The sequence below is a fragment of the Gorilla gorilla genome, chromosome 21 (genome assembly GCF_029281585.2).
Source record: "Gorilla gorilla gorilla isolate KB3781 chromosome 21, NHGRI_mGorGor1-v2.1_pri, whole genome shotgun sequence".
Taxonomy (NCBI): Eukaryota; Metazoa; Chordata; class Mammalia; order Primates; family Hominidae; genus Gorilla; species Gorilla gorilla.
In genome coordinates this window covers 63,650,024-63,664,732 of record NC_073245.2, presented here as the reverse complement: position 1 = coordinate 63,664,732, position 14,709 = coordinate 63,650,024, and the positions used below count along the sequence as shown (strand labels likewise).

Here is a 14,709-nt window from a genome sequence, read left to right as displayed (position 1 = left end):
AGATTGGTTTTGGCCCTGTGAAGTTTGGGCAGGTAGATATTGCAATCTGAAGTTCAGGAGTGATGGTCTGGGTTAAAAACATTAATGTGGCCATCGTCAGGATAGAGGTGGTATTTTATTAAGGCCCTGAGTGAATTATCTGACAGTACTGTCTGCTCTTGGACTTGGAAGAAGTCAGTTTCAAGTGGAGACTGGGCAGTTTAGTGTGGGAGCTGCCTTAGGGCCACATCCACCTGGAAATGTTTGCTTTGGGAGATGGCCTGAGATGCATGGTCAGAAAAGGAGGAGAGATGAAGTGCTTCTTTTGCCCCAGGTCAGCAGTAGCCAACCCCAACTAGCCAATTCCTGTTGGAGCCCAACATTGGGAAATCCAGGCCTCTAACTGCATAAGCGCTGAAAGGATCTCATTTATTGAGCATTCTGTCTCCCTTGAAGATGAGATTTCAGGGAGCTTGTGCCTCTATTTGAAAAAGCATCCTAGTTTACTTGACATTTCTAATAACACTGCATTATTCCCTGTAAGAAATTGGACTCAGAAAACATTTCTAAATCAGGCATTTGGAATGGACTTGGGTATTCCAATTCGGCCAAAGGGGATTGGGAAGACAGGTGTTTTGAAAGCCACAGGCATTGTACAGATGTAGAGAGGAGTTTATTTACAATAGACTCCCCAGGTCTCATTCAAGTGCCTTCGTTGTTCTGATAGGGCAGGAGCTTTTTTTTCCATTGTTGACAAAAAATAGGGCAGGAGCTTTTTTTTCCATTGTTGACAAAAAAACAGGAAGAAAATGTGCAGTTTTATGAATTTCCCTGAGCACTGAGGTGATATCACTAGTAAGAAGGAAACTGGGGCCCAGTTTAGTATCTGTAGATGCCTGAAGGAAGATAACAGTTGAGTAGATCTTTAATGAAATTCTGATTTTCCTTTGACTGCAGCAGAAACCAGCTTAATTTTCTCTTTCTTTGTAGTTGGCCATGATTTGAAACCCCGTCACATACCCACAGCAGCCCTTTTGTCCACCCTGAACACGCTCCCCTGATCCCACACCCCACATAATGTAATGCACTTTGCACAGAGTCCCTCATCTCCATGATTATTACCCTAGTGTTGGGTTAATTCTGGCACAAATGCTAAGATGTTGCAGAATTTTGGCTTAAATTAGAGCCAAAGGGTTAAGTTCCCTCCTGGGCTTGGATGATATTGGCATGAGTTGGAAGCGTAAGAGAGATCAAAGGTGATTTTTTTTTTTTCTTCTCAAAAATGATTTTGCAAATCTTTTTCAGAGCTGATAGACACACACCTTAGCTGGATACAAAACATATTATGAAACAGAATGACTGTGATCTTTGATCCGAGAAATCAAAGTTAAAGGTAATCGATATCTTCTGCTTCTCCTTTTGTTTTCCAGCTGTGTGTTTCCTTAACTTGAATTTTTTTTTTTTTAAGTATAAGAAAACTTGACAGGCTGAAGGCCCTCTCTTCTCATTCTCCTGCTCTTAAGGGCTAGACCCCTCCACTCCTGAAGTGGACACTCCTGGGGACCTCCCTGAGAATCTCAGGGTTGGGCGGGAGAAGGGGGGATGAGGCCCCGTTAACTTGCATGCTCCCCGATTCCAGGGCTGGCCTGCATGGAAAAATGCAGCAACTTCTTTGGAGCCTGCTCCTTTTTGGTTTTGCACACTTTGTTGGGTGTATCCAGTTAAATGATGCTCTCCATCCGTGGTGGGTGTTCGGCACTGGGGAACAGCAGAGTGGGCAGGGAGGTCAGAAAACCTACCTAACCTACCTAAGAAGCCACTGAGGAAGCCCCGCCCTGTGCTTAGGTCATTTCCAATCCTGATTCCCTCCACTCAAGGTTTCAGCTCCTCCCGGGGGGCTTCCTTGTTGAGGCTTTTGAAGTCGCAGGATTCTGCTACTTGGTTTCTGGATTTGAAATCAGCCCCTTGAACTGAGTTTCCCAGGGTGCTCGGCTGAGCCCCTCACCCAGCAGATCCACCTCGAGGGGCCTCCACAGAAGAGCCTGGCCGCTAAGAAGACCTTATCGTGCAGGTTTCAGGAGGCCCTGGGGTGTGAAGTCTAGATGAGACATTGAGGAAGGTTGCATTACCTCTCTGTGCCTCAGCTTCTTAGATGCTGTTGCTATTATTTAATCTTCTCCATATTCTAATTGGAATAAACCAGCACACACAGTACCCAGCCCATCTTAGAGTTTATATTAGCACACCCAGGGGAGCTGACGCTTGAGAAGCATGATTGCCAGAGGATGGGGCCTGTTGAGATGAACCCCTACTTCCCTATGACAGAAGGAAACCCTGGGGGGAGGAGCACATTCTCCAGCCATCTGCCACTCTCCCTCCTCAGGACTTTGCATCTGAGGAATCTGCTCCTAGGGAGTCCTCAGGAGTGTCCTCAGGACTTTGCATCCGAGGATAAAAATGCAAGTAAAATATCAGTGCTGAGGTTGTAAGCCCCCCAGGGAACTTGTTGAAGGGCGGTGCCTTTTTAATGTGTGTCTTGGGCTTGGGGACTTTGGCAAGCCAGCGGCTCAGGCCTGTGGCTGACTCTGACCAGCGTGGGCTGGGAGGGGATTTACTGCTGCTGCATCACTCTTCAGACCCCACCCACAGCTTTGGGCTACAGTCCTATTGAGGGTTTTATGTTCTTTTCACTGAGCCTCACTCAAGTATGGCCAGGTTTCCCTGGAGAAGATGAACACTGGGAAGTTACTTAGCGCAAAGCAGAGGTCTGGGAGAGCTCTGTTTCAAGTAACAGGCCTTTTCAGTTTTGAGACAAAAGTCAGAGGGGAAGGGCTGGGCATGGTGGCTCACGCCTGTAATCCCAGCACTTTGGGAGGCAAGGTCGGGAGTTCGAGACCAGCCTGGCTAACATGGTGAAACCCCGTCACTACTAAAAATACAAAAATTAGCCGGGCATGGTGGCAGGTTCCTGTAATCCCAGCTACGCTACTTAGGAGGTTGAGGCAGGAGAATCGCTTGAACCTGGAGGCGGACATGAGCCGAGATGGCGCCACTGCACTCCAGCCTGTGTGACAGAGGGAGACTCAAAAAAAAAAGTCACAGGGGAGGGCTCAAGACCAGCAGGCCCGGTTGCTTAGGAAACTTACCTCTTGGCCTTCAGAGTCGCTTCCCCCTGAGAACAGTTAGGACCAAAGGCAGAAGATCCCAGAGAGGACTTCATGTGCTTTCAGGTTCATGCATCCTGACCCAAGCATGTAGGGGTCGTGGGAGTGAATTCAGCAAGGCACTGCAAGGCAGAGGAAACAGTCAGTAGTGACTGGGGGGTGGTGCCTTGGGCCCCTTCTTGGCTCTCAGATTCTTTGATTTGGCCTGGAGAATGCAGCCCTCTTGATTCCCATCCAAGCTTGAGGAGTGTCTTTCTGGCCATGGCCTTTGTGGCTGGGCCCAGGCTCTCGTGGGCACTCACGTGGTCTCACCAGATTTTAGAAAACATGCTTGAGGTTTGAGCGAGAAGCAGGACCCAGCCTATCCGTTCCTTCCTGTTGCTGCTTTCTCAGGGGATTCAGTTCCAAAGTCAGCAGTCAAAGGGAAAGGGCCTAGAGTGAGTGAAAATTCACCCTTGAAAGTCCTTTAAATTGCACCTGAAGTATTAATACATCTGGGTTGTTTTCCCCATGTAATCCTGAGCAGCCATCCTGCTGCAAACTGAAGTTTGGGAACCTCTGAGCTCTGATAAAGGAAGGAGGAGAAAGTACATGCAGGTGTCTGGGCCTTTTAGCAAAACAGAAAATTCCTAGCGCAGAATGGGATACTAACAGAAGTCAGTTTTAGCTTTTAGAAATCCAGTAAGAGGCACTGGCTTCCCCAGATTGCCACCCTCAAAAAGTAGGCAAAGAGAACACCCTGCTTTTTCTTCTTTGCCATTAGCTTATATATATATACTAGGAGCTGACAAACTACAGCTCTTGGGTCAATCCTGGCCCCCAGCCTGTTTTGGCAAATGAAGTTTTATTGGAACACATCTATGCCCATTTGCGTACTGTCTACGGCAGCTTTTATGCTACACTGGCAGTGCTTAAGTAAGTGAGAAAGAGCCCACAAAGCTGAAAATATTATCTGGCCCTTTCCAGGAGAAGTTTGTTGACCCCTGGTATATCATCATCTTTATATCATCTTTTTGTGTCTATAGCCATTTTTATTAGAATACTAATATCCTTCTTACTGAGTTGAAACACCTCTTTATATGTAAATGACTTTGTCATATATACTGAAAATGTTACACCATGTTTTGTGCGTAATTTTTACATAAGATCGGTTCATTTTTTCCTTTCCAGTTGCAGGCTTAGTAGTCACCCTGAGATCATTCTCCATCAGTCTTTTAGGGCACCTCTCTCTAAGGATGAGCACAGGCCAAGAGCACCATGGCAGACTCACAACTGCTGGCGTCAATTCTGTTCTGAGAAAGGGACACTTTCTCCAGCAGAGCACTTGCCTTCGTCACACGGCCTCTCTCTGCTGGCTAAGCAGAGTCTGCTATAGCCGTCCCCTGACTTCACGCAAATGACACAGAGGATTCTGGGATCCCCAAAAGAAAGAGGATCAATACTGTACAAGTTAATTAAATAGGCCCTGAGTTCAAATCCCAATCCCCTCGGCCTCTCTCTGCTGGCTAAGCAGAGTCTGCTATAGCCGTCCCCTGACTTCACGCAAATGACACAGAGGATTCTGGGATCCCCAAAAGAAAGAGGATCAATACTGTACAAGTTAATTAAATAGGCCCTGAGTTCAAATCCCAATCCCCTGTCACCTGCTAGGGAGAGTATTGGTCTCCCTGTCTCTATTTCCCCATCTATAAAATGGGGATGATGATGTTACCTAGGAGCAGTGTGAGAATTAAATAATAGTCCCTGGCACTGTATAGGGCCTGGCACACAGCTCTCAGGAAATGTGAATGGCTCGTATTCTTTCATAGAGAGAAAGACTCCAAACAAGTAACAGATCAGCAACCCATTTGTCAGTCGCATGAAAATCAGCTTCCTTAAACCAAGGGACCCAGACTGATGGTGCAGGGTCTTTGGGGTGGGCTAATGCAGGCATTAAGCACCTGCTGTGTGCATGGTGCCATGCATGAGTGGGGCTACTTGAAAATTCAGTACTTGCTTTTGGAGGGAGTGAGGGCACCATGGCAGGAATGTGGGGCGGCTTCCAGGAAGAGGCAGAGCACTGCACGTGGCCCCATTTGGGAACAGGTAGGAGGAGAGGTACAGTTGCTGGCCTAGGGTAGATTATTGGAGGAATAAAATGTTGATGGCAATAATACAGGAGAGTGGTTCAGCACCCAAACCTCAGAGGCTGACTTGGGGAGGACAATCCTGGCTGTGACCTGAAGTTTCCCAATCCCTTTCTAAGCTTCTGTGTGCTGTTCATAAATAAATGTTATTGAGTACTTCCCATGCACCAAGGCATCATCTAAGGGATATCGGGGGAAGGAGAGCATCAGCGCAGCAGGGGATAGTGAGGAGACAGGAGTGCGACTGGGCTGGGGGTGGCCACCAAGGGGGGCTTTACCAAGGAGGCTGTTTGAGCCTTGGGTAACATGAGCGAGAAGGAAAAGTGTTAGACTGGGGAAAACATGATGCTACCCAGAGGAGCAGCGTGAGGAAGGTGAGACAAGAGGAGGGAACAGTGCTGAGTGGGGGACAGACAGAGACCAGGAGAAACGGCATGGTGAAAAGGCACTGGGGTTCCCCTGCACCCTGGTACTCGAGTCTGCAAATGTGGGACCTGTGGACCCTGCATGAAGTGGTTGAGCAGAGACCCCCTCTCAGAACTTAAAGCCCAATGTGGCTCTACTCTGTCACCACCACCTAGCAGGCATTTCTGTTCTAGAACTTTCTCCTTGTTGGCAGTCAGGGGAACAAGTGCCGACATTTCAGAAAGAGGAGGTTCCTACCCAGAGAGGTTTGGGCGGGAGTTGAACTCAGGGCCACTTCACCACCCCCAATAGCAAGAAGGGCTAAGTGCATAGGGTCACTGAATTTTCCAGATGCAACTCTTCACTTCTATCTGAAAGTAACTCCCAGAAAGCAGGACCATTTCCATCCAAGAAGAGGGAAACATGCTTCTGCCTGTTTGAAAAGTTTCTCTACTTCCCATCCCCTGCCCCAGCCCTGTGTTCTGAGAAGGGAAACAGCCCTTCGAGAGGGCCTTGGTGCCAGCGTCTCTGCCTACCAGCTAATTTTAGAAAGCTGAGGCTGTGGAAAGTTTTCATTTAAGGATCCACTCCTCTCACTTCCTAGGTTGAGAAAACAGGAAGCCCTTTGGAATCCGGGCTTTGAAAAGCTTCACATGAAGCTGCCCCGACCCCACCTGCCCCAGGCATTTGGCTTTCGCTACATAAGTCCTACACAGCATGGTCAGCTTATTACCCCTGCAGGGAGCACTGAGGGTCTGGGCTGACAGTCCTTATTCAGCTTCTGGTTTAGGGTCCCTGGGAGTCAGCTGTTACCCAGTACACAGTAGATGCCCAACTAGTGCTGGTTAGCTAAATATATGAATTCGTCCTCTACATTCCTATTAATGAATCCGTTTCCACATGTTGGAAAAGTTACACATAATGTATGTATTTCTAATACATATATACTGGTCTACAAACCAATACTGGCTGAACACTGGGCACTGTGATCTTTACTTGAATTATCTCATCCAAGCACCTCAGCAACCTGGGAGGTAATATTTTTAGATGCAATTTACAGATGAGGAAACTGAGGCACAGAGTTCACCAAGGCACTATGAACCAAGGCAAGGTTCACCAAGCAAGGAAGTGGCAGAGGTGGAATTCTAACCCCGGCTGGCTCCAGAACCTGACCTCTCATGTACATGCTTGTGGCATGCCTGACGTTCTGGCACAAAACAAAGCCAATGGTTGCAAAGCACGGAATTCAGAGTCCAACATGAAGCATGGGGATTTTACTAACCACCATAACCACCAGCTATTGAACACCAGGCACTGTGCTGGGCGCTGTCACCTATGTGAATGCTTAGCATCCTCACAACAGCCTGAAAAGGTATGTGCTATGATTCCCACTTCACAGATGAGAAAATTGAGGCACGGAGAGGTAACATCATACAGTCAGAGAACGAGCTGTGAATCAAACCCGGTTCATTCAGCTCTTTGCATTCCCCAACTCTTATGGAGGTTGCAAACCATCTGGGCAGGGTTTTCCAGCGAAAAGCACCCTGAACCTAGAAGGGCCCAGCTTTGACCATGGAGAAACTTCGGGCAACTCTGAACATTTAACCCTCACTGCCAATGTAACTTAAGGCTAAGGTGAGAAAAGGAAGTATGAGGAGGTGTGGGAAGAATTCAGTGTCAGAACCAGGAAATGGGAAATGAACCTGCCTTTGATGGGACTCCCAAAGGGGTCTACATCCTCATGCTTTCCACCCCACGACTAGTCAGTATGGTCTACCTGTAAAACTGAAGGTGTAGACATACCTTAGGGAGCATGCCTCACGGATGGGCTGTCACCAATAGCACCTTCTTCTTTCCAAGAATGTTTTAGGGAACCTTTTTGCAGGATCCACTATCCTAAGATCTCAGTGCCCTAATTCTAGTAATTAGTACCTTACCCAGTGGGCAAAGTGGGAGAAGGTAGCTTGCTTCCTGATGCCAGTGACTGTTACTGCTCTTGGTTCCCTGCTAGGAACTCCACACATACTTCTGGGGAGGGAGGTGACCAAACTTTCCTGAGCTGGTACATGATCCTTCACCTGGTTGTGCTGAAATGGAAACTATGTTTATGTTGATGGCTAGTCAGCTTTGGGGGGCCCTCACTTGCTCTCTTTGTAAGGGTTCCTCTTTTGAGAACCGTAAATTTTATGGATCAAGAAAGAACCATGTTTTATCAGACTTAATCATGTAATAGGCATTTTCTAGATGTGGAAATAGTGGAAGTAGTTTGATACACAATAGAAAGCCTCAAGCATGACATCAAATGCAGAAGAGGAGAAAGTTACTTCAAACATGCCCTATGGCTCAAATCCATTTTTCCCACAAAGATTTCCATTTCTGCCACAAAGATTTCCATTTCTGCCACAAAGATTTGAAAAAGTTACCATTTGAGCAATTTTCACTAACAGATCTTTAGCACAAAATATTGCCTGAAGAAAATATGATCTAGGAAAGCATTCCTTATATTAAAAATTGTCAAATATACAAGCACAAGGAACAACAACAAAAAAAGTATTTAAAAAAAATAGAGATGGGCAGAATGGTTCATGCCTGTAATCCCAACACTTTGGGAGGCTCAGGTGGGAGGATCGCCTGAGCTCAGGAGTTTGAGACCAGCCTGGGCAACAGAGTGAGACCCTGTCCCTACTAAAAATTTAAAAATGTAGTCAGGTGTGGTGACGTGCACCTGTAGTCCCAGCTACTCGGGAGGCTGAGGCTGCAAGGAGCCATGATCATGCCATTGCACTCCAGCCTGGGTGACAGAGCAAGACGTTGTCTCAAAGATCAATAGCCCAATAGAGGTTCTAGAAAGTGAACCTGATGCATGTTTTCGGTGCCCTCTCACTCGCCCCATTCTCTGTCTCCCCCCCTCCTCTTTTCTTTTGTAGTTAATGAAATTATCAGGAAGGAGTTTTCAGGACCTCCTGCCAGAAATCAGACGTAAAAGAAGCCATTATAGCAAGACACCTTCTGTATCTGACCCCTCGGAGCCCTCCACAGCCCCTCACCTTCTGTCTCCTTTCATGTTCATCTCCCAGCCCGGAGTCCACACGCGGATCAATGTATGGGCACTAAGCGGACTCTCACTTAAGGAGCTCGCCACCTCCCTCTAAACACCAGAGAGAACTCTTCTGTTCGGTTTATGTTTTAAATCCCAGAGAGCATCCTGGTTGATCTTAATGGTGTTCTGTCCAAATATTAAGCACCTGCTGACCAAAAGCACATTCTGCATGAGACAGGACACTGGAACTCGCCTGAGAACAGAGTGACTGGAGCTTGGGGGGATGGACGGGGGCCAGAAGATGTGGGCGCTGTGATTAAACCCCAGCCCTTGCGTTCGTTTTTCCAGGTCACAGATACAGCTCCTGTACCTTTTGAAGGCAAGGAGTTCTCAGAGCAACCAAAGGAACGTGACCCAAGAGCCCAGCTTACAGGCTGAAGAAACCCAAAACCCTCGATAGAGACAGAAACTGAACTGTCAGTCCTTAGAGCTCGCCCAGTCCATGCCACAACTGGGCCACAGCTAAAGCTTTATTTTTGAATTCTCATTCCAAAACCAAACTGTCTTGCCCAGACAAGATCACCTGTTAAGACTTCTTGGCGTTAAGTTATGACATGTATACGCGTTTGTTATTATTTTTTTTCTGTTTTAAAAGGCTGGCCAGGGCACCTAGCACTGGAGCTGTCTTGGCGAGCTGTTCTTTAACCCCTGCAGCACGCAGTCCTGCTAACACAATTTCCATAGACTTGGGGGGCTGACCCAGGCTGCAGAGAGCAAGCACCTGTCTGCTGCAGCTGTACAACCTGGATGCTTTGCAAGGTTCCGGCTTGCTTTCTTCCTAGCAGCCAGAGTGCTTTTCCGTAAAGCAGTGGAGAATCTCAAGCATGTGCATTTAATTGAGGACTAGCAGAAGGGCTAAAGCAACCAAGAAAAGAAGTGTGGGTATTTTTGTTAAGTAAAACAGCCCAAGTGCTTCTGGAGGTGGGTTTCTACCAAGATAGAGGAAAAGGGCTGAATTCCCTCTAAGTGGGATAGCCGAGCTCAGGATGCGCTTCCCAGCTTCACTGGTGAATTTGACCTGAACCTATTTAAAGATCCCTTCTGCCCCTGAAGACCTATCCGCACTCGAATTCTAACATGAAGAAATCTACTCGAATGCATCCTTTACTTTGAATGAGCTCTGTTCGGTTGCATGTTGTATGTGATTTCCTTCCTCCCAACTGTTTCCACTGAGCGCACCCACAGTCTCCCCTAGTCTTCCTCTGTGGGTGTGATTTTTGTGATTTTTACAAACAAAACCCTTGAAGTTCTTGGCAGATGTGTTTCTGTTTGCATGTACTGCAGATACCCCAGGACAAGCGGGGGATTCATTTTTCAGCCATTCAGTTGTTTCCTCAATAATCCGCAGCAAAGTGAAAATATTCTTAGCACTCAGACTGTACTTAGAGTGTTTTCTCAGTCCAGTCTGTACAGTCTGTAGGCAGCTTAGAGTGTTTTCTCAGTCCAGTCTGTACAGTCTGTAGGCAGAAGGCCTCAGAAGAAAGTCATGGCCACTCAGTGCCCACTCTGGGCTTTGTAAGTCCTGGCTCTCCCGTCAAGGTTACCCACAGGTAAAAGCTTCCTGGGAGTGGGACCAGGTGTGTTTGGCACTCCAGATAGAAGGCAAAATGCTCAGATTCGGGCCTGTGCACTTGTATGCAACCTGTCGGTCAATAACTAGCATTTATTTTTCCCTGACAATGAACGACCTTTCCCGCACCCACCCTAAGCTCAGAGTTTAGCAAAATTCTCTTTTAAATAAACAGAATGCCAGTAAGAGGTTGACCCCTACCATGGAACTTCTGGGATGCTAAATACTTCCTCATGAACAAAATAAGTTCCTTATACTAGCAGCTTCACCTAAAGAATTTTCAGAATTTTCTCTCCAGCAATATTGACTTCACTGGGGAAAAGCCAAGAGTGTGGTGAGTGATTTGTTCTCACTCGACCTGGCTAGGACTGGCTAGGAGCCGTTTTTTGTACATGAGGGAATTTGGGCTTTCCTCAGTTATCTGAATGTTTTACCCAAGTGCCTTCCTGCTATTGTAGCAAAGTAGCTCAGCTTCCTTGTCCACAGGGTGAAAAAGGACTAATGCATTTTCCATCAGTTTTCTAACTATGTTAGCAAAAAGGGCCTCCTGGCAGCTCAACCTCCTGTACGCGTGTGTGTGTGTGTAATACACACACACAAATAAACCCCTCTGTTTTTCTAAGACATCTTAGCTGGATATTATAGGAAGCACTTTCATAAACAACTGTAACAAATCGCAAAGGAAAGAGAAACAAAAGCATTAGATTTGAGACATAAACAGGCAAGAGAAAGTGTATTAGGAACTGACAGCTATCAAGGAAGTTTTGTCAGTTACAAATGCTAGGAGGAAATTTTGCCAAGAAGGATGGCTCATGAAATATTTCCAGTATGGGAAGAGGCAATAAGATCCTCTAAGAGAATGAGAAAGTAGGGGTGTCTAAATGGTAAAGATGGGTGTGTTGCATGTGTGTTAGAAGGATCTCAGTTGAGTGAAGGTTTGCACTGCTACATCTAAGTTAATGTAAATATGTAGCACTCTGACAGGTCTACCATGTTGCTGAATGTAGTATATTTCCAAAGTTTGCAAGTCTTCCTGTATTGTACAAAAATGCTGCTGCTTGATAATATGTATAGCAATCCAGATTAGTATGTTATTAAATTTTATTTTCTTACCTGTATTTTTATGCTTTTTACCTGTCCTCAAAATATTACACCCCTGTTGGAGTTAGATTTATATTTATAAATGGTCAGAAATCTTTTTAAGTGTCTCTTTTTACACATAGGTTGATTTTTTTTTTTCTTAAGAGAAATGATGTATTCTTGAAACATTTGTTACTCATTCCAGGAAACAAAAACCCATATAATAAAACCCCCACTCAGAGCCTGTTAGTCATCTCTCTAGAAGATGGCATCTCAGGAGAAGGAATGGCTTCGTGGAAGAAGGAATCACCTTTTTCTTGCTCAAGAATTATGCTGACTTCAGCCCTGAGCCTGGATCTGGTCACTGAGAATCATCAAGTGTCTAGATCCTCCCCCCAAAATAAGTAATCTAGTAGGTGATTTTGATTTTAAAAAATTGACACCAAAACCCTGCCTGCATTGTAATGGAATTCGAGAAGAATTCATGTTCACAGAACTCAATGTTCAGGCTAATATTTACAGAAGGGACCAAATCTAAATCCTGGTAGATAACTCCTGTATGCTTTATCCAAAGGACACCCACAGTTTTCCAGCATAGATATAACCAAGGATGAATTGATTCCTTCAAAGAACTGGGAGGCACGGATATTGCATTTTTTGTTTACATCCAGTAGCCAAGATGCCTCAGTGAGCCAGTCTTGGGCAGAGGCTGTCACATTTAGGCAGATTGGAAGTTGGTATGTTCTGATTCTCACTCTGGACTACAGTGAGGCTGAATTTATCATGTCAAAAAAAAAAAAAAAGACCTTTCCAAGTGCTTTCTATTGCTCAGAATTGAAAGAATGTTTTCATTTCAAGTTTACAAGAGGCATGGATGGAGTTGTGACGTTCTTGACAAGCTGGGCTAACCTTTCCCGAACTTGTTTCCCGGAGGCAAGGTGCTCGGTGACCCAGTGCATCTTAACCTTGGGTCTCCTAGGCTCGAGGCTAGGGCATTACGTTTCATGGAACCCTAGGGCATTACGTTTCATGGAACCAAAGCAGCCAATTGCATAGCAAGTATTTTCCTGCATTCCAATTAAATGCTTAAGAAAAAGCAGCATCCTATAAAATTGTGATCATAAACATCCATTTCCCTCAGCTTTTGTGAGTGCCTTGACTTACAGCCAACATCACTGTTTAACTCTGTTTAAAAACAAACTTTTCTGGTGGTTGATAACAGAGTTGCTCCCTGAGCCATCAGGGTCCTGGGAGCTGGAAGTGAAAGGGTTATTAACATTCTACCTTTATGCAGCTGTTGGCTGACCAGAATAAACTCCCTGCTGAGTTGAAGCTTTGAATGGAATGGATGCAAATGATGTTGTTTCCATTAGAGCAGGTGCTTACAGCATTCTGATTGGCCTGAGCAGACCGAGGCTATGGCTGTTGGGACAAGCTTAGCATCCTGGACATCTTGTTAAAGAACCTCACTCACCCCTATGGCCTCTACAGCCCTCAGAGGAGAGAAAACCAGTACAATTCTCCAACAAACGGGTCTCTCCAACATGGTGGTGCTGGCAGGCTTAGGTTTAGAAAATCCTGACTGTTAAAGGCGTTTGAATACATCACATTCCTATGCAAATGTTTTTAATCTCCAGTTTAATGTAGTTTATTTTTCCTATATGTAAAGTATTTTTATACGGCTTGTATCATGATAGTTTAGCAATAAAACAGTTGGAAGCAACATCTACTTTGGTGTATCTTTCTTTTCCAGAGAGGCTACTCAAATATCCCCTTTACATTTCGGGCTCCCTCAGCAAGGAACATTTTGTGTGTGCACATAAGTGTGTGCATTTACTCCTTGTCTCAGCTCTAGGAGGTAGGTACAGTCCCACCGTGCTTGTGACTCAGGCTCAGAAGCCACTTGTCAGAGGTGACAAAGCCACATGGTCAACCTGAATTTGTCTGATTCTCTCCAGCACAGCTCTGCTGTAATCTGTGCCTCTAGACTACTTTTGAGGTAGCATTCATAAAAGAGATTTATGACGCCCACCTTAGACCAGCTTTCCAAGGGTCCCAAAGCATTCATGGTCAACTGAGCTAAGCCAGCCACTTGGAAGGCAAAAGCCATCATTTTTATTTGAGCATCTTGCAAAATATCAAGGCTAAAGAAAAAAAATGCACCTTATACCTTCAAACCCACAAACATAAGTACTAGAACCTTCTAGCCAAGTTCCTCCTTAAAACAGCTTTTGCCCTCCTGTAGCTAAAGCAACCTAAGAGGTTTGGAAGTAGCTGCTATTTTTAATGTCTTAATATGGTTCGAACCTCCTCCCACCCTTTAACCCCAGGGAAATGGGATACCTGCCCCCGGCCCTGTGTTTTAGGGACCCACTTCATCCCACCATAGCCCTGCACTTGGAATGTCTTGGAATGTCTTCCTGGGAATTTTCTAGCCCCCCTATTCCAGTGCGTGTAACCAGCACTACCAAATGGGCAGGGGTCCCAAGCTCAGACAGGGACCTGCATGGGTCCTGGCTGCTGGAAGTGTCTATCTTGAAATAGCCTTAGTCTCCCTCTGGTGGCTGGGACTAGCTGGCTCCCATTTCTCCCCTTCAGATGACCCAAAGAGCTCTAGAACCTGCACCTACAGGGTCCAGGCCAGCTTCCAGAAGAGCACCCTGGTGAGCAGATTGCTCCTGATGGCTGGTGCAGTATTTTCATTGTGATTTTTGTGGGATGGTGTGAGACTGGATCACCAGAATGGTGCTGATTTAGGAATGGCTCAAATTGCACATGCAGACAGGAGCCCCACAAAAAATATCTGCCCAGGGCTACACCTAAGAGGCAACTGTGCCCCACTAAGATGATTGCTGCCGCTGCGGCCAACTGTTTTGCTTTAACTCACTTTCTGAAAACCTTACACCACTTCTCCTGAATCGAAAGTCAAAATCACTTAAGCAGAGGACAAGGCTAAAACTATACAGTCATTTTTAAAAAAGAAAAAAAACAAAAACAAAAAACAAGTCTGTGTTCTACATTTATATTTAAGCCACACTTAATAAACACAAATTTGGCCTGTGCCTCAATTTCCCCAGATATAAAATGAGGACTCTAGTCCCCACCTCACAGGTGCTGCATGCTTAATCAATATTACCTATCGATCCACCGTCCCGTCATTTAACAAACAGATTTCAGATTCACCTAAGGCATATCATGGAGCCTTGAGCTCATCTTGAGACCTCATTTGACTAATATCTGGAAGAAAACATTTAGAGCTCTGACTATGGGATTTAAATTTTTCTA

The 14,709-nt window shown here is 45.7% G+C and overlaps 1 protein-coding gene across 2 annotated transcripts in view; it reads left to right on the top strand.

Moving 5' to 3' along the window:
- Positions 1 to 11,462, top strand: part of NFATC2 (nuclear factor of activated T cells 2) — a 155,835-nt gene extending 144,373 nt beyond the window's left edge. The window contains exons 10-11 of one of the 2 annotated variants that reach the window (XM_063702282.1): positions 1,285 to 1,372; positions 8,602 to 11,462. In XM_063702282.1, coding sequence (XP_063558352.1) covers positions 1,285 to 1,328 — 44 coding nt within the window. In that variant the 3' untranslated portion in view covers positions 1,329 to 1,372; positions 8,602 to 11,462. The remainder of the gene's footprint in view (positions 1 to 1,284; positions 1,373 to 8,601) is intronic. The other variant, XM_019017571.4, reaches the window with a different exon arrangement.
- Positions 11,463 to 14,709: the final 3,247 nt, after the last annotated feature.